General features: G+C 37.6%; 3 protein-coding genes across 3 annotated transcripts; 1 reads left to right on the plus strand and 2 right to left on the minus strand.

Moving 5' to 3' along the window:
* Window positions 1-2,412: 2,412 nt before the first annotated feature.
* On the minus strand, window positions 2,413-4,237 carry LOC125204459 (uncharacterized). Its single transcript, XM_048103123.2, has 3 exons — window positions 3,837-4,237; window positions 3,122-3,359; window positions 2,413-3,035 (listed from the first exon to the last, which is right to left on the minus strand). Exons 2-3 carry the CDS (start codon window positions 3,337-3,339, stop codon window positions 2,546-2,548), a joined length of 708 nt encoding a protein of 235 aa, XP_047959080.1. The 5' UTR covers window positions 3,340-3,359; window positions 3,837-4,237; the 3' UTR covers window positions 2,413-2,545.
* A 2,194-nt stretch (window positions 4,238-6,431) lies between these two features.
* Window positions 6,432-7,567, minus strand: LOC125205639 (putative WRKY transcription factor 43). Its single transcript, XM_048104697.2, has 2 exons — window positions 7,175-7,567; window positions 6,432-6,748 (listed from the first exon to the last, which is right to left on the minus strand). The coding sequence occupies exons 1-2, from the start codon at window positions 7,447-7,449 to the stop codon at window positions 6,571-6,573; spliced, it is 453 nt and encodes a 150-aa protein (XP_047960654.1). The 5' UTR covers window positions 7,450-7,567; the 3' UTR covers window positions 6,432-6,570.
* Window positions 7,568-16,717: 9,150 nt separating this feature from the next.
* Window positions 16,718-20,336, plus strand: LOC125205638 (glucose-6-phosphate 1-dehydrogenase, chloroplastic-like). Its single transcript, XM_048104696.2, has 10 exons — window positions 16,718-17,042; window positions 17,346-17,578; window positions 17,709-17,803; window positions 17,917-18,031; window positions 18,451-18,656; window positions 18,775-18,924; window positions 19,012-19,132; window positions 19,209-19,438; window positions 19,516-19,716; window positions 19,854-20,336. The coding sequence occupies exons 1-10, from the start codon at window positions 16,856-16,858 to the stop codon at window positions 20,101-20,103; spliced, it is 1,788 nt and encodes a 595-aa protein (XP_047960653.1). The 5' UTR covers window positions 16,718-16,855; the 3' UTR covers window positions 20,104-20,336.
* Window positions 20,337-20,534: the final 198 nt, after the last annotated feature.

Consider the following 20,534-nt stretch of genomic DNA (forward strand, 5'->3'; position numbering starts at 1 on the left):
TCCGCCGCCGCCGTCGGGGCCATGAACGTAGCCATCACCGGACTTCCCAACGTCACAACGCAACGACGTCGTCTTTACCAACACCGCAGTAGCCGGCCTCGGCTTCACCGTGGCAGCTGCCGGAGCCTTTGGAGTTCGATAAAATGACATAATCAGCTTGCTTTTCATTGATTCCATTGTATTTTTTCACTTTAGTTTTGAGATGGCATTTATTTGAGCCTTACATAGCCCTATATATACCAATAATAACCCCAAGAGAACATATACCGTTAGCCCCATATTTCTATTTTTAATTGATTTATACTAATATTCTTTGTAGTTAGGAATGGATCTTATCTTGTAGTTGGACGGCGTGGTCCAATTATTTTTATAGCTGGCTGATGAATATAATTGGCTTTGCTCAAGCATAATTAATTTGGATATATTCTTTCTTAGTTGGACATAATTAAATTTGATTTTATTGCTTTTTAAGATATGGATCGTGTGATATAGTAGTAAATTATAGAGTAGGAGATAAGCTGGAATAATTGCCAATGGGTAATTGCAAATTAATATTCTTAATTTTAATTTCTTACATAATTTTTTGCAATTGGGATGCATCCGTACACCAACGACGTCGTTTAGTGAGAAAGCAAGCGCTTTAATTTTAAGTCGTCGTCTTCATTATGGGTCAACACTAATATTGCCTAAGAAAATTAAGAGATCAAATAATGAAAACAAGAGCCTTAATTTTCACTCTTCAGTTAAATTTCGCTTTCGAGTAATTTAAATTGGATTTGTGAAAGTTGAATTGATGATGCCCTCCCACAAAGGAAATTGTACACCCACCAAATTCACACTAGCATTTACTAGTATTAATTTTATTTACACTTACTTATGAACGTTTTATAGAGCTTTGAGTGATTTAGGTGGACCCTAAGTTAGGTCAAATATAAATGGAGGGAAGTATTGAATGTTTGAGTTAAGTATTAGTACATTATTAAATGTGTTAGTTATAGTTAATTACGTGGTCAATGCCATGTAGTATGTACGTCATTAATTGTACTTAGCTTAGCTACCGACAAATAAATTAAAGTACTGTATTAATTTTGGTAACTTAAAAATCATTTTTTTAGAATTTTCTTGAATTACTAAAAAATTAAATTATTAATGACGTTATAATATTACATCAAATAGAGTTCATATGACGTAAGGATTTCTTTACATAGAGCCATAAATAGATATAGAAGAATACTCCCTCCATCCCACTTTAGCAGTTCCGGTTTACTATTTTTGGATATCACACTTTAGGAGTTTCGTTTGAAATATTTTATAATTGGTAATAGGCCCCATATTCCACTCACCTTTTTCCATCACATTTTATTATAAAATTAATATATAAAAGTAGGACCCACATTCCACTATCTTTTTTCACCAACTTTCCTTTATTTTTTTAAAACTCGTGCCGAACTCAACCGGGACTCCTAAAGTGGGACGGAGAGGGAGGGAGTATAAAAAAGATTGTTAGATTGGGCCTTAGTGGATTAGTGATGAGCTATGATTAGTTAAAGTTGTGACCCTAATTTAAAAGGACAAAAATGGGCTTTCATTTGCAATCATTAGTTCGGCCTAACTTATTGAGATTTTCTTTTTGAAGCGGCTTTCAATTAAATTTAAGTAATTAAATCTTGAAATTCAATTACCATAAGGAATTTAGATTCGTTTAGTACGTTTTGGTATCAATCAATTTATTGGAAAAGCGATGTTTTTTATGATCAAATTGGTCTATATTAAGTTATTAACTATGTTGAAAAATATTAGTATAATATTTCAGATTTTCAGAATGAGAACAACTAATCAAATTAAAAAAATAAACACTGCAATTAATGGCGCCATGGTCGCCTATAATGAAGAAGAAGTTTAGAATGACAACGGGAAATACTGTTATTTTGGTAATTTGTTAAATTAACATTTTTATAAATTATACTTTTACCCTTGTTAAAGGTTAAAAATCATCCTCTCTCCATTAATTATTTTTTAATTGATAAATTAACATAAATTTTTAAAACCGCATTACAGTAAACTTAAAAATCTGATAAATTCGTGATCTTTTGTCTCATTCACTAACCAGTATTTTACTCATAAGAGGCTAATAGATTGACATATAATAGTACATAATGACTCTCTTTCGATCTCATTAAAAATGAAACGTTTTCCTTTTTGAATTGTCCCACAAAAAATAAAATATTTTTTAAAATAAAAATAACATTATTTCTATTATTTCATCTTTATTACTTTACTTTCTCTTTATTAATTTATAAAATAATATTACATAAAATCTACGTTAAAAAGTAAATATTTTATTTTCAATGGAACATTCATATATATCCTTGATATGAGTAGTGGATGAAGCATGCAACAAATAAAAAGAAGTTAAAAGGTAGTTTAATGAGCTTATATTAAATAAAAAACCGACGAAACAAAATAGTGAGGAGTAAAATTGATACACATATCGACAACAGATGCAGAAATGAATAGAGAGTAAATAGGAATTGCAACAATGGAGCTAGTGATCCCAGGTGAAAGTCCGAGTAGTTGATGACTGGTGGTGGTGCGTTGAAGGGCAGTAGTGGAGCTGCTGGTGAGGCGGAGGAGGAGGAGCCGCCGGAGTTTCAACTTCAACTGACAGAAGAGAGAGAGCAGGATCACACGCATACTTATACCCATCATCTGTTTGATGAAATGCCGATGAGTTCATTCTCTCACTCTCACCACCACTATAGTAGTAGTTGTTGTGATTCTGCAAAATCTGACTGCTTGAATTACTATTATTGTAGAGCATGTTCTCCTGGTGATGATGATGATGGAGCCCAAGCCCAAGCCCCGCCCACGACGAATGAGGCGTGGTGAACGAAACAAGCGTCCCTCCTCCTTGTAGCAACGCGGATGAGTGATGATCCGGTGGCGGCTGAGGCTTCCTCCGCCTCCTGTTGTGCCCATCCAGCCGCTTCCTGCAGCTCCTTTTCCCCTCGTCGAACTCCACCAGCGAGTGGAACCTATCATAAGTTCAGTACATAGTTACAAAATCTGCACAACATCTTAACTCGGTTATATCAAGTCCAGCAAACCAAACGAGCCATACCTGCTGCATTGCTGGCAGAAGCGTTGCTCCCGGCCAGCAATGGTGACCTTAGGGGTTTTCGAGTGAGCCTCGCACACTTTGTGGCGGCGGTGATAGTCTCTACATAGCCTTAAATCAGCATCACAGCCATCTACTAAGCATTGAGCTGCTGCCACTGTCTGGGGGGCCTTTGCTCTTTTACATGATGATGCTGATGAGGATGAGGATTCCATTTCCATATTTCACTCAATTCATGCACCTGCACTTACACATTCTTCATCTCTTTATCTATCCATATACTATATCAAATTAACACCCATTCCTATCATATAGTACTAGCAAAACATGATAAAAACACCTATTTTAAACCATTAAATTTAGGTCAGATAACTCCAGGATAAGAGAGTAATAATCTACCCTAACAAACAGACCTTAAACAGCAAGATCTACATGAGCCACTAATTGTGAAGCATAAATATCAGAAAATTGGAGTGTTCATGGTCAAGTCAAGTCAACTATTACTTCAGCTAGCAACCACAAAAATTAAGATCCACTAAAAATTGCTTACCTACTACCAAAGAAAAAGGAAGCAGAAATAGGAAAAATGAGATTTTTATTCCATCACTACTAAAAATAGACACTCATTCTTAATTTATCCTCCTCAAGATACAAACAAGTCTTGAAAAGCAATTTAGCAGCAGTGTACAAAATTAGTAGAAGAGAGAGAGAGATGTACCTCAAAAAGAAGGAGAAGCCAAGTAGAAAGTGAAAATAGGAAGATGAATAATGCAGATAAATGGAGATCTTGAAAAAAATAATCAAAAGAGTTTCAAAGAAGCTTGGAAGTAGTAAACTGGGATTCACTTCTCAGCCATTCATTCTCTGACAACAACTCCATTATGGCTGGAACTGGCAACTGGCAAAAGCTTAGCTAGATTGAATACAACTTGTATGTGTGTGCAAATATGAGAGAGAGAGAGAGAGAGAGAGAGAGAGAGAGAGGAGTTGCAGCAGTGGCAATTGAGTGTAGGTAGGTGGATGGGTTGTAAATTGCAATAAAGGATTTGAATTATTGAAAGCAGCAGTTTCTTTGAATAAGCTTTGATAGTAATTTATATACCAATATCATACTCCAATTCCAATAAGGAAAGGTGGTATTTTTGGTTTTATATTGCTCAACAAAATTACCTTCCTTTTCAGGCTAATAAGCATTTAAAAAATGATTATAAAAACTGGGATATTCTTTGGGAAGAGGAGATGCCCTTATTTTAAATGAGTGGCATAGAAAGGGACAGAGTGTGTATAGCTTTCCGCCATGTTTATTTATTTTATTAATTTAGGAATCACAAAGTACATTAAAAGAGTTCAATACTTCTTGTGACTCACTTGTCACTTTCTTTGCCTATTATTCTGCTGCTACATCATTTTGTTCCTTGACCCCTCTCAAAAAAAAAATTTCCTCTCAACTTAACTATTTCCACTACTTCATTAGTGAGAAAGTAAATTATTTAAATGTAGTATAGTATTACTCAAGTTCCAAGTAAAAGCAAGAGTTGAGATTTAAAAAAAGAAGTGAGAAATGGCTTTTCAAGTTCCGAGCGCATAACCAAAGAGAGACAGAATTATAATTCATCTCACAAAATTAGACAGTGGATTCTTATTGGAACAACCAAAACATTGGGGTTTGTCCTTTTTTTAGTTGCTATTTTCACAAGTTCAAAAATAGCATAACAACAAATTAATTGTAGAATATTTCATTTTAAAACGTGTTGAACCTGCTGCAATACCACCAATCACGTGTGCCCTGCCCTGCTGCATCCCACATCTGTTAATTTATGTAAATAAATCAATTTTTATCCTTAAATATACTTACTTCCATCCTCGACGACCAGAATCAAATATCGATTGCTGAGAGATTGAGACTGTGGATACCAAATTTTAATAGTATTAAAAGTTATTTTGAGGGTAACACTTCCACAGATGATTATTTTAAAAATTACTTTCATGGCTTTGTAAAAGGTGTAAAATAGTAACTGCAAAATGCAAATAGATCTTGTCCCTGACTCCCTTCTGCCCCTCCTGTGTTTTCTTGCTATGTTTTTGCCATATTCCTTTTTTATTTATTTAATCTCTATTTAGGACTTTTCTTTCCAAACCGTCTCTTTGTGGACTCAATCGCTAAATACTACTCCTAGTAGTATTTCTGACATTATTATTTTGCAGTTTTGGAATATTTTAAAAATATTTAGTGTTTATTTTTTATAACCAAACTCCTATATTCTTGAAGAAATTGCATGCATGTGGACTCAGTTTAAGGTTACTGTCGGCACACCTTTGCAGACTGTTTAAAATGAAATGGCTACTAATTAGTAATTTATACTACTTGTTTTGCTTCCAATGTTTAAGGCCGCCAACGGTATACAAGGTTTGCAGTTTTGTTCTATATTGTAAATAATCACAATTTAGATTTGAAAGTGACAAGTGAAAAAATCTAAAACCATGGGAAATGCTACGCAATGGATGACATCAATACACTTAAGTCATAATTCAATTCAAATACTCCATATCACAATATGTTGAAAAGTCTCCACATTGAAAATTATTATAGGACCACTTCAGGGACCACCTTCGATATAGTCTAGGAATAAAAATTTGAACATTTAACATTATCCATCTTAATCTAAGATTAATTTTCCAATTATTAATTCATTCAAATATATAATTAGTAGGTCGGGACCGCTCTCTGAAGTTTATGAAATTCAAGCACCACAAAGCTGTTGTAATCTCTAACCGCCACCGTTAATTAATCTAGTTATTACTATAAATAGAAATCGGCTATGATATCAGATTCAGGATATGGAATCTTATCACAAATCATGTGTAGTGGAAGTGTTAACAACAAACAAACAAACAAAATAGATTTATTTTTGGTCTATGATTAAACAGACAGTTAATTAACTGGTGATCTATTCTCTTACAGCCCACGAACCAAGATTACAGTTTAGGCCCATGTTAAATAATTCGGCCCAGATTTCACTATTTTTTTAATGTAAAAATGAGAGATGAGAAGATAAATGAGAAACATAAAGCTGATAATCTTGGGCATTGCTAAAAAATGAAAGATGTTCAAATTCTGATTCGTCTCGCATTTTTCAAATTTTGAAAAATAAATCTTTCAATAAGTCATGACATATGAATATTTTACACTATCCCATCCTTTCATTTTCCGACAAATTAAACGCATATTTAGCACCCAATCTAAAATACATTAGACAAAACGTCATTTTAATTCAGATGTTGTCGTTTAATGTAGAAATGAAAAATGGGAAGATAAAGGAGAAACACAAAGCTAATTTGCACAAATCTCGGTTATTACAAATGATTAACATTAGTATATAACTTTGCTTATCATAAAAAAAAAATAAAAAACATATAGTCTATGTATAATAAATTAAAATAGTAGTGGAGAGTTAGAAGGAAGTGTAGATTTGCATCTGAGCTAGAATGTTGTCGAAATTGTCGGTGGATTTTTGAATGGGGTGAGAGTGCATCCCTTCATAGGTTGTGACAACCACCCCTTCATCTTTACACAGCCTCTGAATTTGCTTTTTTACATTGCAACCTTCATGCGTGCACCGGTAGTAACTTCTGCAACAATTTAATTTATTTTCTCTTAATTTACTTCACAAACACACAGTAATTAATCAATAATGAGCGCCCTATATATCATGTAACATTCAACTAGGATTAATTACTACTACGAAACAAGATATAAATAAGAGTATATACACACAAAGACACGTTAAAGTCATATCACCCTTAAATACAGAATGTAGAACCAAAAAATGGATCATTATAAAAAAACAGATAAGGTCATTTTTAGATCGTTCAGTTCATCAGTCTATCCAAAATTTCGATAATAAACTAAATGAAGTAAAAATGACCTTAAGAGTTCTCTTATAACAATTTACTAGGAGTAGTATTATTTTGGTTTGGCGTTCTGCGTTTAAAATTGGTTATGTATTGATTATTTAGCTGTATATATGTTATACATGTATGAATTGAGCAAGGTACCTTGGAAATGTGTTGTTCTTGACAGCCTTCTGACCATATTTCCTCCATCTATAACCATCATCTAGTATATCCACTTGACTTCTTGTCTGAAAAGCAAACCTAGGCTTCTTCGACTTCTTGTCTCCCTTATTGTTGTCCTTTTCCGGTACCAACCCCATCATCATGCCATCTTGATCTTCATGTTTCATCTTGCCTAAATCATGTGGAGGTGGAGCTAATAAGGGTGAAGACTCCAATACTACTCTTTGATACCTCCGAATCTGATCCAGCTCCATGTACAACAACCAGATTTAGATAGAAAATATGAGAGAGAGAGAGAGAGAGAGAGGAACAGAGAGAGATTTTGTAGTAGTAGAAGAAGAAGAATGTGTGATTGGTGTTTTTTGATAGAAATTAATTAAAGGGAGCCAAGATGAATTCAAGGCGAAAGGCGGCTATAATTTAATTCGTTCCCACAGTCGTAAACGACACGCAAAGTCTAAAAAAGAGATTAATTAATAAAAATGGTGGGTATTTTACCACTAATTTTTATCTAATCGGATTTTGTGTTTGGGCTACAATTGGATTATTTATATACCAACGGATATGTATGTATTTCATCATCAACTTTTCTTTTTCTCGTGTCATTTGTTAATTATTTTCCATACTCTAAATTGAAGATACTAGTAAGACTAAGACTAGTCGCCATGCATATTCTGTTAATAAGGTTATTCGATATCTTTTAGTCTTTGGACGACTGTGGCCTCTCTTTATTATTATTACTTGTTCCATCCGCTATTAAATTCAATACGGATTTTAAGAAATATAATAGAAAATTGATAGAAAATGATACTATCATTTTTATATAGTGTATTAATTTTATAATATAATATGAGTGATATATCATGAATTAGTGGAATATTATGGGATCTACTGATATACGAATCGAAATGAATTAGTGAATCGGAATTTCTAGTGATAGACGAACTGAAATGACAAATCTGGACTTCTAACTGCAAACGGAGAGAATATTACTAAATGTTAGAAATATTAACCCATGAAATTTACAAAAGTATAGAAGCATGCTTACATATATATTTTAGGGATATAAATACGTCCTTCTTTAAAAAAATCCAACTAATTAAAATGATATCGTTCATGATAACAGGTCTAGCCACATGTTTTGATATAAGTAGCTTGATGGTTGATTAACTGTAATTTTGATGACTTTCGATGATTTTTATTTTATCGCAATCTTTTGAAAGATTATGTTGTATTGCCTGTCGTAGTCATTTTGTTCTTTTACGAAAGGACATTTTTCCCTTTTAGAGTATCTCCAATGGCGGACGTCGCGCCGTAGTGGCGACGAAGGGCGGACACGCCCATCCCATATGCCCGTCGGATGGGCTCGGACGTCCGACCCACGGGCGGACGGACGTCCGCCACTGTGGCGACAGTCGCACGTCCCGCTCGGACGTCCGAGTTTTAAATTTTGTTAAAAAAAAAAACTCTATAAATAGGGCTCGTCGAATTTTTAATTCCGTAAATTTTAATTTCAATTGTGAATTTAATTTTATTGCGGGAAGTCCTAATGGGAAGTTCTAGTGATGTAGCGGTGGAATGGGAAGTTCTAGTGATGACGTGGCAGAAGGTTTTTATAAGAAATTCTAGTGGAAAGGGCGTCACCGGAGACGCTCTTACTTTTAATATATCGTCTATGAACTTAAACATATGTTAAGAAATTTCCATTGAACCTTCTTTCTTAGTACTATTATAAACGCACCACATATTCTTTTTGCTAAACATAATCTTCTTTAGATATTGGATGGTACTTTTACCTCTTATATATGCACACATGCATTGTTTGTGGAATAATATACTATAAGCTGGTCAAAGCACGTGTTTTAAAGGTTCAAATAAATTTAATTTATTGATCGTGGTTTGGTTGTTATAGAAATTAACAATGATAAAATGTGAATTTATAGAGCTTGGTTACGAATTTGTGATGATTGATTTGATGCATTGATATTTGATTTTTTGGTGGTGCAATTTGTTAAGATAATTGCAAAATTAAGATACCAACGTGAGTCACACGCCCCACGCACGTGTTCAGCGGCAAACATGATTTTCCTTTTATTTTTAATAGGATGAATTTCCCATTGATTTCTGCTTTGAAGTTTGAACCATGTTTCCTTTCAATTATTCCAAATATTGAATTTTTGATAAGTCAATTGCAAATTTGCAACTTATGTTGAATGTGGAATGGAAAATAGATAAGCGGTGTTAATTTGGCCGAGCTTATAAACAGTTTAATTGAGAGGTATTATACACTCTACAAAGTTGTTTTTGACTACACAATTTATAATTTTATGGTTTGCTGAAACATTTTATAAGCTTCAATATGTATGAAGAGATGAGCTAGCTATTATTATTTATACCATCCTATAAAAAGATGGGTGTGTAAATTTTAATTTTAAAATGGTCACAGATATATGGTAGAATAAGGCTCATCCTGAGTATATAAGTACGTATAGGTGGTGGACTGTGGACATACTACACTTAGGTCCATCCCCTGATTAATATTTAAATTCTACTATCACAGTAGTAGTATTAGTTGCTAGTTCGAAAATGATTTTTAATAATATTTCGCCCACAGTTTAGGCTGGCTTCGACTTAGCAATGAATACGACTATTATAACTCTATAATTAAGTTTAGTTATTGTGACCAGGTACTTAATTGATTGCATGCAATTGGATGGTCAAACGAAACCACCTGCTATAGTCTATCAAATACTACTAATATAATTATGGGATATTAACATCTAATATCATGAAATTTATAAAAAAAAAAATAGATTTTTCCACAAATTTTGAAAATGGCAAATAATACCATGAACTTTACCCTAAGTTTGTTATTTCCCATCAAAGAAAAAATTTCGGCAAATAATATCATGATACAGATTTTTTTTCGTAATTTCTCTGCAACAACTTCGCGAGCTTCAAGTTTTTCAATTTTTGAGTATAGTTTTTCTTGAATCACACCTTCCAAAATTGTTCTTCAATCTATTAATATAGCTGGAATTTTTTCATTGATGAGAAATAACAAACTCGGGTAAGAGCATCCACAATGGTAAATAGGTCAGTCATAGACTAGCCTATTTCTCCTCCTGCCACATCATCCAACACTAAAATTCCTCCTGCCACATCATCAGGACAAGCAACTGGACAAGCAATAGGCTAGCCACATCATCAAAACTATTAAAAAAAAACAACTAAATTTACGGAAGTAAACACAAAATGTGGAATTAAACATACGACACACATATGGGAAAATTCATTAATTTCATTAAAATAAAAAAAAATTTACATTAATAAAAAAAATACCATAATAAAAAAAATACATAAAACCAAAAAAAACTATCGCCGTGCAATCCTCCGAGCCCACAACTCTTCAATTAAATCCTTTTGGAGTTGTATATGTGCATCCACTTGGCGCATGTCAGCATGTGCCTGGAGGCGGTCGGCTTCATCGTGAGGTACCCCCCTTCGTACGTTGGGGGTGGCCACGCCGTGGCTTGGACCGGCTTCATCGTCATTGGCCCAATTAATCAGTTTTACACCTTCATCTTCGACTATCATGTTGTGCATGATAATACATGCGTACATTATAGAAGCAATGCTGCCGACATCCCACAAACGCGTTGGACCCTTAATTGCCGCCCATCGAGCCTGGAGCACACCAAATGCGCGCCCCACGTCCTTGCGCGCCGACTCTTGTCGTTCCGCAAAGTAGGCCTTCCTGTCCTCATTTGCGCATCTGATCGTCTTCACAAAGACGGGCCACCTAGGGTATATCTTATCCGCCAAGTAGTAGCCCATATCATGCCGGTTGCCGTTGGCGACAAAACTGATGGCCGGACCGACCCCCTGGCACTGCTCGTTGAAAAGGGACGACGAGTTGAGGACGTTTAGGTCGTTGTTCGACCCGGCTACCACAAAATACGCATGCCAAATCCACAGCCGGTAATCAGCTACGGCCTCGAGGATCATCGTGGGATTCTTTCCCTTGTACCCGGTGGTGTAGAACCCCCCCCCCTTCCAGGCAGCGGGACAGTTCTTCCACTCCCAAAGCATACAATCTATGCTGCCTAACATCCCCGGGAACCCGTGCTTCTCCCCGTGCATCTGCAACAGATCCTGACAGTCTTAGGGGTTAGGGCTTCGAAGATACTCGTCCCCGAATATTTCAACGACGCCCTCACGGAAAGTCTTTAGACACTTCAAGGCACTCGTCTCACCTATGTGGAGGTACTCGTCCCACATGTCTGCCGCGCCTCCGTATGCCAACTGCCTGATTGCCGCAGTGCACTTTTGAATAGGGGTGTGGCCGGGTCTGCCAGCCGCATCGTGCCTGAAGTGAAAACACAGATATCGACGCTCCAAAGCGTCAACGATGCACATAAACAGCTCCCTGCGCATCCTAAAACGCCGCCTGAACATGTTGGCGTTAAACCGCGGCTGCTCTGCGAAGTAGTCGTCATATAGCCGCTGATGTGTAGCTACGTGATCCCGAGCAATCACTGCTCGGCGGTGGACGCCGACTGCATAGCCCTTTGTAGCAGCCGGTCTATCTTACCCTCCGTATAGGCCTCTAATGCTGCGTCCATTTGCCGTTCGTACTCCTCATCACTACTACCGCTACTACCACCCGCGTTACTCATTTCGCGTTGTTGCTCTTGTACAGAAATTAAGAGAGAGAGAGAAAACTCGTCAAAACAAGTGGTGCGAATGAAAATGACGTGAAAATCGCGTATATATAGTGTTTCGAAAATTTAATTAAAAAAATAAAAAAAATTGCGTTGGCCGATCGCCAGCCTACAATGGCGGCGAGCGCATCGGCCAGCGCCCGAGAATCGGCGAGCGCTCACCGAAATTCTCGCCGATTCCACGCTCGCCGGTTGCAATGGTTCGGCGAGCGGACCGGCTAGCCGGTCGCTCGCCTATTACTATGGATGCTCTAAAGTTTATGATATTATTTGTCAATTTCAAAGTTAGTGGAAAAAATCCAACATTTTGATAGTTCCGTGATATTAGGTGCCAATATATCCCTATAATTATATACCTATTGTATTGATTTAAATTGCTCTCACTAGAGAAACATTGATTTTTCATATTATTGATTTAAATTGTTCTATCTAGAAAAACACCAACGTGCATTAAACGATGCAATATTATATGCCAATCTGCAAATACTAAATATGTAGTGCAGAAATTCAATAGATGTGGATATATATAGTTGTTTTATAGTCCAGTTTAATTTCATGCATGGACTCCTTTCAATTTTTGATACCCATATAAAATCAAAACTAGTGTACTGAACTCATATTACTGTATTTGAAAAGTATTCATTATTTGAAATTTGGCGAGGAAAAAAAAAGAAACCACCTTGCATTTTATTGAATTAGAAAGATGTTTTCAAGAGTATGTTCTGACATTCTGTAAAATTATCTACCATAAGTTTTTGTTCAAACATGAGATTAAAACATGGTATATTCATGTTGTGTATGGGCCTCTGCTATTGGGCCAGTCTAATATTTTCTCATTTGTAAACAACTGTTGCACTGTCACACCGATGTAAAATTTTGTTGGGCTTTCAAACACCAAATTCTCAAAACATTTATCAAATTAAAAGACGAAATGTAATCTACATAAAAATTTGCCCCAGACCCTTCCTGTTGGGGAAATGAGGAGAAGTAAGAGTATCCATAATGACAATAGGCCAGTTATAGGCCAGTTATTCTCTCTCTCTCTGTCATGTCATCAGCACTAAAAATCCACCTGTCACATTATCATTTTAATCAAATAGGCCTGCCTAAGGCCAGCCACAAAGCCGCAATAAAAATAATTAAAAAACAACTACATTTACGGAACTAAATTTACGATAAATTACGGAATTAAATTTAAGAGACATATACGGGAAAATTCATTCATTTCATTTAAATAAAAAAAGGTACATAGATAAAAAAAAGTACATAATTTAAAAAAAAAACGGGGCTTCCACACACGAGCCCCGCCTCTCTCTACTCCTCATCACCGTCACCGCCGCCACCCGGGACCTCCACATCGGTGGCATCTGAGCCCCCCATTTGTGCCCTCGCGGCATCCAAATCGACCAGCATGCTCTCGAGCATCGAGTGAAGAAACCTCTTCTCCGTGGGGTCAGTGGCGGCCCTCCAATCTTGGAAGACCATGTACATTTGCTCCCGCGTTTTTTGACGCGAGAAGAAGGTGTACGCGGGTGGGGGGCGGGGGCTGCCGACTGGACCTCCTGGGGCGATAGGGGGGAGGATCCCCTAGCTGCCCGTTGCGCCCGCTTTTTGGCCAACCGGGCGAGTGCGGCGAGCAAACGATGGAGGGGATGGAAATTCCTCAGTATCCCGGGGGAGGTCGTGGGAACCGCCGCTGCTGCCGCTGTAATCGTCGGAATAGTCCAGCTTCTGCTTCTTCGGCCACCTAGCATCGACCCCCGCCCGGAACTTCTCGGAGTCCTTCAGGACCAGATAGCAGTTCCAAAAGGTGAACTCCCTATAAACCCCCGGCTTGGGGAACTGACTCTCTGCTATCATCCGACAGTCTTCCTCAGTCTGCCCACTACTCATCATGCGGAGGGCGTTGGCGTACAACCCCAAAAATCGGCCCACCGCGGCCCTGATGCGTTCCCATCCCTTCCGGCACTCCTCCCTGCTGTAGTCATTTCCGTGCAGGTAGTACCTCTTGTAGGCTGCTCTAATCTTAGCCCACATGTTGACGATCCGCTGGTTGTTCGCAACCATCAGATCGTCGCAAACCGACAACCATGCCTTGGACAAGGCGACGTACTCCTCTTCCGTCCACTTCCTCCGTGTCGGCGAGTCGTCAACAGCCGGCTGCGACGAGTCGCCGACCACCTTGCTCTTCCTCTTGCTCTTCTTCTTCGGTGCGGCCCGACGACCCCCCTCTACTCCCCCCGCTGGAACGGCAGTGTCCGCCTCCTCGATATCGATCCCCAGCTCATGTAATGAGAAACGATCATCCCCAGTGAACTGCGTCTCCACTGGGGTCGACGTGTGAGACGAAGCCGTCAAAAAATCAAGAGTGGGACGATAGACCGTGTCGCCCCCGGTGACCCCTGCATCACGGGCTGCATCCCTCCCTGCCATACCGATATCATCCCCATCATCTGTTGTAGCATTTGTTGCGGCATCTGGGGCATACCTCCCCACCCCGGCGTTGCCTGCCCCCCGCCTGACATCCCGCCATGCGCGCCCGCCATCAACCCCATCAACTGTTGCCAAGGGTTGTTGTACCCTTGGCCCATCTGCCCCCATCCAGACCCCACGGGTACCGTGGGAGTCTGAGATCCGCTCGTCGCCGGACTGGACTCGTTGTTGTTGTCCATCGCTCGACGTTGATCTTGTATAGAAATTTAGAGAGAGAGAAAACTCGTTAATACAAGTGGTGCAAATGAAAATGAAACTAAAATCGCGTATATATAGTGTTTCAAAAAATTTCAAAAAATAAAAAATAAAAAATTGCGCTGGCCGATCGCTCGCCAACCGCGGGCCTGCAATTAGAGGTGTCAAGTGGGCCGGCCCGGCCCAGCCCGGCCCAGGCCCATGTCTAGAACGGGCCGGGCCTGGGTTTTGGTTTGCAAAGATGAGCCCGGCCCAGCCCGAGCCCAGTTAATAAGTGGGCCGGGCCGGGCCGGGCCGGGGCCAACTTACACATGTTAATTTGAATATTAGGTAGAGTTAAAAAGATGTGATTTATTGTCAAATCTACTCAAAATATATTGAAATAGTAGTAGTAGTATATATAGGCACATAAATACATTTCCCACAAATTTAGTATTCAACATAAGAACATACTACACGCATATATACACTCATAAAATATACTCCATATTAATGTCTTGATATGTATATTGATTTATATACAAGCAAAAATATCCACATAGTTTTAGATAATCCCTCAAAATCTGGAATCAAAATCTACTAATCTAACACTTATAAAAATTTAACTATTTCATCACTATAATTATGGAATTATTTTTGATAGAAATAAATCAATTAACTACTAATATCTATGATTACGTAAATCACTACTTTTGACTTTAGAATCCACTATTTTGTAAAGAGAAATTAATTGACAATGAATCTCTATTGATATGGAAATAACGATTAATTTTATTCGAAGAATATGATCCACTATTATTATAGAGAAAAATTAGTTAACTAATCATTATGCTTATGGAAATAAATTGTGTTTATAATTTTGATTTAGGTTTTGTAATTGAATGCATCAATCTTGGATATTAAGATATACTAGTATTTAAACAATATATAATTTATATACGTATATATCTAAGGCATACGCTTAATATTCCATCACTATAATTATGGAAATATTTTTCATAAAGAAAAATTAAGTAACAATTAATCTCTACAATTATACAAATCAAATTTGTCATAACACAATTACACGATTAATTATAGGATATATTAGTGAACAAGTAATCCCTATAATTATGCAAATTATGATTTAATCTAAAAATAAGATCAATTAATCTTGAAAGTAAAAGAATAGTCAACTAATCATTATCCAAATCAATATATTAGTTCACATGATGTTAATTGAATTCATCAATTGTGCCAAATAACTCGGTGGTTTAAAAGTAACAATAAATTTATATTGTTTGATTGTATGCATTATTCTTTTAAAAGTTATTAAAAGTGAAACACTTGAAATATTGAAATGATATATGGAACAAATATTGAAATGATATATGGGCTGGGCCCGGGCCGGGCCTGGGTTGGGTCTGGGTCTGGGCCTGGGCCGGGCTTCAGGCGGTCCTGGGCCCGGGCCGGTCCTGGGTTTAGAAAACAACCCAATTGGGGCCTGATTAAACAACAAAGCCCAGCCCAGGCCCGCTCCATTTCACTAACGGGCCGGGCCTGGGTCGGCCCACACCGGGCTGGGCCGGGCTGGGCCGGGCCACTTGACATCTCTACCTGCAATGGCGGCCAGTGCTCGCAAATCGGCGTACGCTCGCCTATTTTCTCGCCGAAAAGGCACTGGCCGATTCCAATTGTTCGGCTAGCCGGTGCACTAGCCGTCTTGTGGATGCTCTAAATATTGGCCAGATTTGGGTAGGCATGGCCCACATAACCATGAGTTACGAGATTGAGTAAAAAACATTAAGTAATTATTTTGGATCGAATAAAGTAGAGAAATGACATACTATATCGAATAATTACGCTATTTTCTACTTAGATTAAGACAATAGATTCACTTAATTCAAAACATATTCCAGCACCATATGATAAAAAAGAGAAATAATACTGCAATTGACTTAAATCTAAATTCTGATGTTTGTATACCTTTCTGTATAAGTAATTAAAAAGAAAGAAAAATTAGTAATATCCGACAATAATTGTTATAGCATTAATTAATTAATTAAGTAATTAATTAATTATTAATCTGACAAGTAGGCAAAGTAGCCTTTGCTCATCGTCAAAGTGGCAAAACCCACCAAAAAAAAACTCAGCAGCCTTTCGGAGATCTCAAGGCCACCCTACAAACCTCTCGACAAATTCTATATTGCATCAAAAACCAGTCTTTCTCAATCTCCGTATCGAATTGAGAAGAATTTGGTTTGAGACTATGGCCGCAACACCCATCTCTCTGTCCACCCACTGCTGTTCTTCATCTTCCGCTTATTCCAATTCATCCTCTATTTGGTCTCACCAAAATCCCAATTTTCCGTTTCCTGCCGCTTCTCCTAAACCCAAATACGCTTCTCTGCAATTCAAGGGCAACGCTTTTCCTAATGTTGTTTTCATGCAAGATGGTATGTTTTCTAATTCACCAATTTCTCATCATTTTGTGAGCTGACGCCAATTTTTGAATTTTGTGTTTGTTTAATTTTTTTTTATTTTTTTTTCTATGGTTGATTAGCATAGTGCATTTCTGCTATCTCTTTCATGTTTTTGATGACTTTGTTGTTCGGATTTGGATCAATTTGCGGATTGTTTTTTAGACTCTTGTAAATTGAAGAAACCTAGAATTTATTTGTGAAGTTTGAGCATTTGGGATCTTTTTTTAAAGAAACCATAAACAGAAATCCATTTATCTGATTGAATAAATTGTATAGGTGCTTTGGCTGCAACAGTTGCTGGATTGGAAAATGAAGCTCCTTCGAAAAATTTGAAAGACGGGCTGACGTCGGTTGCAACGCCTAAGGAGAAGAATCAGATTGGTAATTTTGATGTTAATGATGATAAATCAACTGTCAGCATTACTGTTGTAGGCGCCTCTGGGGATCTTGCAAAGAAGAAGATATTTCCTGCTCTTTTTGCACTATACTATGAGGATTGCCTACCTGAGGTCTGTTTGGAATTTATCGTATTGGATTAACGTAGTACATTTGGGGGAAACATCTAATGAAACCTAAAACTTGAATAGCCTGCTAGAATTCCTCCTAATTGATGGTTATTTGTTGTTTTGTCTGTTGCAGCATTTCACTATCTTTGGTTATGCCCGTAGTAAGATGACAGATGCTGAATTAAGAGAGATGGTTAGCAGGACTCTTACTTGCAGAATTGACAAGAGGTAATTGTTGTTGTCTTCTAATAAGAGATTTTTGTTTTTGGCATTTGTTGCACTTAATTTTGATGGGGGAGTTAATTGAGTGTTGGTTTAAAAAGAATTTGATCTGTATTTAGGGAAAATTGTGGTGAAAAGATGGAGCAGTTCCTTCAAAGGTGTTTCTACCACTCTGGTCAATATGATTCTCAGGAGAATTTTGCTGAGCTTGATAAGATACTGAAGAAGCATGAGGTAAGCTTTTCATTTTTCTTATATTCTTATATGTACACTCGTTGGTGCTTATTAGTTGCAGACGACTTTAGATGTTTATACTTGGAAGTTGGAATAAATATTACTAGAGTTATTTGATTAGAGCTACTTGTCTGAGTCCATAGCTCTGCCTTCATTACCTCTCTTTAGTAATAGCGGTGCACAAGCACAGTTAACGCTGATGTCAAAACTGATGGCTAGGATGGATGGAAGTGCATTCATATGACTTAAACGCAAACAGTGCCTTGGGCATGCTTCTCATAGCCTGTTTGTTGAACATATATGGAATGCTATGCAGTGTCATCTACATATATGACTATCTTGTTGTTTGCAGTTGCATGTTTCCTGGCTATAAAACTCGTTGTATATACTGAAGATATGATGCTGATTGGCTTCTGTAGGCTGGTCGTGTATCAAATCGGCTATTTTACTTATCCATCCCACCAAACATTTTCGTAGATGCTGTGAAATGTGCTAGTCTCTCTGCCACTGCTTCTGCTGGCTGGACTAGGGTCATTGTTGAAAAACCATTTGGCCGGGATTCTGAATCCTCTGCTGCTTTGACTAAATCTTTAAAGCAATACCTGACCGAGGATCAGATTTTCAGGTACGTTAATTTTCCATCTCATGTAAATTGCATTTCCCTATTCACGATAGACTATGATGTATGGCTTCAGCTAAAATCTGATTGGCTATGTTTATTAATGATAATTCTCTCTTTACAGGATAGATCACTACCTAGGAAAGGAGCTTGTGGAGAATCTCTCTGTCCTTCGCTTTTCCAATCTTATTTTTGAACCCTTATGGTCGAGACAGTACATAAGGAATGTTCAATTGATATTTTCTGAAGACTTTGGCACTGAAGGAAGGGGAGGGTAAACTATCTGGTTAATTTGATACTAAACGAATTCTAATGAGTAAACTAGGATTTTTTTCTAATTAATCTCTTTGGTCTGCTCCAGCTACTTTGACCACTACGGAATCATGAGAGACATAATGCAAAACCATCTGCTCCAAATACTGGCCCTCTTTGCCATGGAAACACCTGTCAGTTTGGATGCCGAAGATATTAGAAACGAAAAGGTTTCTCTTTGTGTGTATTTTGTATTGGCATTTTTGGTTTCTGCTGAATAGAATGCTAATTCTTCACGGACTACAGGTTAAAGTTTTGCGTTCCATGAGGCCTATAAGAGCTGATGATGTTATCATAGGGCAGTATAAGTCTCACACGAAAGGAGGTGTCTCATACCCGGGATATACTGATGACAAAACTGTTCCCAAGGACAGTTTAACCCCAACTTTTGCTGCTGCTGCACTTTTCATAGATAATGCAAGATGGGATGGCGTGCCGTTTTTAATGAAAGCTGGAAAAGCTTTACATGATAAAAGGTATAACAAAGTCCAAATTCTATGATTTATACCTCACTAATCAGGGCTCTGACGCTTGAATGTATTTCTTTTCATAGGGCTGAAATAAGGGTGCAGTTCAGAAATGTTCCTGGTAATTTATACAACCGAAGCTCTGGGACTGATCTCGACCAAGCAACGAATGAGCTTGTGATCCGGGTTCAGCCTGACGAAGCTATTTATTTAAAGATTAATAACAAAGTCCCTGGACTAGGAATGAGATTAGACCAAAGCAATCTCAATCTTCTTTATAAAGCAAGGTATTAATGAGAATTCTCCAATTTCAACTTTTAGTTATAAATTTTCTTGTCTTTTGCACACTATGATCTACACAAATCCCTGAAAGTGATATAGTGTTTAGGGGCTGAAATGTTGGTTGTTATCTCGTGTTGTGTAGGTACTCAAAGGAGATACCTGATGCGTATGAGAGACTTCTACTGGATGCTGTTGAAGGCGAGAGGAGGCTCTTCATCAGGAGTGACGAATTAGATGCTGCGTGGGCTCTCTTCACCCCTGTGTTGAAGGATCTCGAAGAAAACAGAAAAGTCCCCGAGTATTATCCTTATGGAAGTCGAGGACCTGTAGGGGCCCATTACCTTGCAGCCAGATACAACGTTAAGTGGGGCGATCTTGGGGTTGATGAATAGCATCTTAGTCTATGACTGTAATATGTACTTCACTAGTCACAGCTTCACGCAGCTCTCATTTGCGCGATTTGTTTTTTCGCTACTTTACAAGATTCGATTTTTGATTTGGTTGAGGAGAAAGAAATGTAGATTGTATCTTGTTATCGACATGTATACCATTGGAAGGAATAAACTTGAATAAGCTAGGAATTCCAGAAAACCAGATGGTTAATGAAAAGTTTTCAGATTATCCATGTTATAGTCTATTTTAATCATGGATATTGTTCTTGCTAAATCACAATATTTGAATGGGAATGTTTCCCAGAACGAAGGCAGACTACAATACCTTAATCTCTCTCCCAATTCATCAATTTGAACTTTTCTCCAGAAAAATGCCACAACTGTCTGTTTCAATAATCTTGTTACAGAAGGAATATTAAATATTCATGATT

Source organism: Salvia hispanica, chromosome 6 (assembly GCF_029641045.1).
Source record: "Salvia hispanica isolate PSC_SH4W2 chromosome 6, Shi_PSC_v1, whole genome shotgun sequence".
Lineage (NCBI taxonomy): Eukaryota > Viridiplantae > Streptophyta > Magnoliopsida > Lamiales > Lamiaceae > Salvia > Salvia hispanica.

Coding starts and splice junctions, on each gene's coding strand:
- LOC125204459 (XM_048103123.2), bottom strand. CDS start 3,339: ATGGAAATGGAATCCTCATCCTCATCAGCATCATCATGTAAAAGAGCA. Junction 3,036..3,121: donor TTCTGCCAGCAATGCAGCAG/GTATGGCTCGTT, acceptor AACTTATGATAG/GTTCCACTCGCTGGTGGAGT.
- LOC125205639 (XM_048104697.2), bottom strand. CDS start 7,449: ATGGAGCTGGATCAGATTCGGAGGTATCAAAGAGTAGTATTGGAGTCT. Junction 6,749..7,174: donor AAGAACAACACATTTCCAAG/GTACCTTGCTCA, acceptor AAATTGTTGCAG/AAGTTACTACCGGTGCACGC.
- LOC125205638 (XM_048104696.2), top strand. CDS start 16,856: ATGGCCGCAACACCCATCTCTCTGTCCACCCACTGCTGTTCTTCATCT. Junction 17,043..17,345: donor TGTTGTTTTCATGCAAGATG/GTATGTTTTCTA, acceptor TAAATTGTATAG/GTGCTTTGGCTGCAACAGTT. Junction 18,657..18,774: donor ACCGAGGATCAGATTTTCAG/GTACGTTAATTT, acceptor CTCTCTTTACAG/GATAGATCACTACCTAGGAA.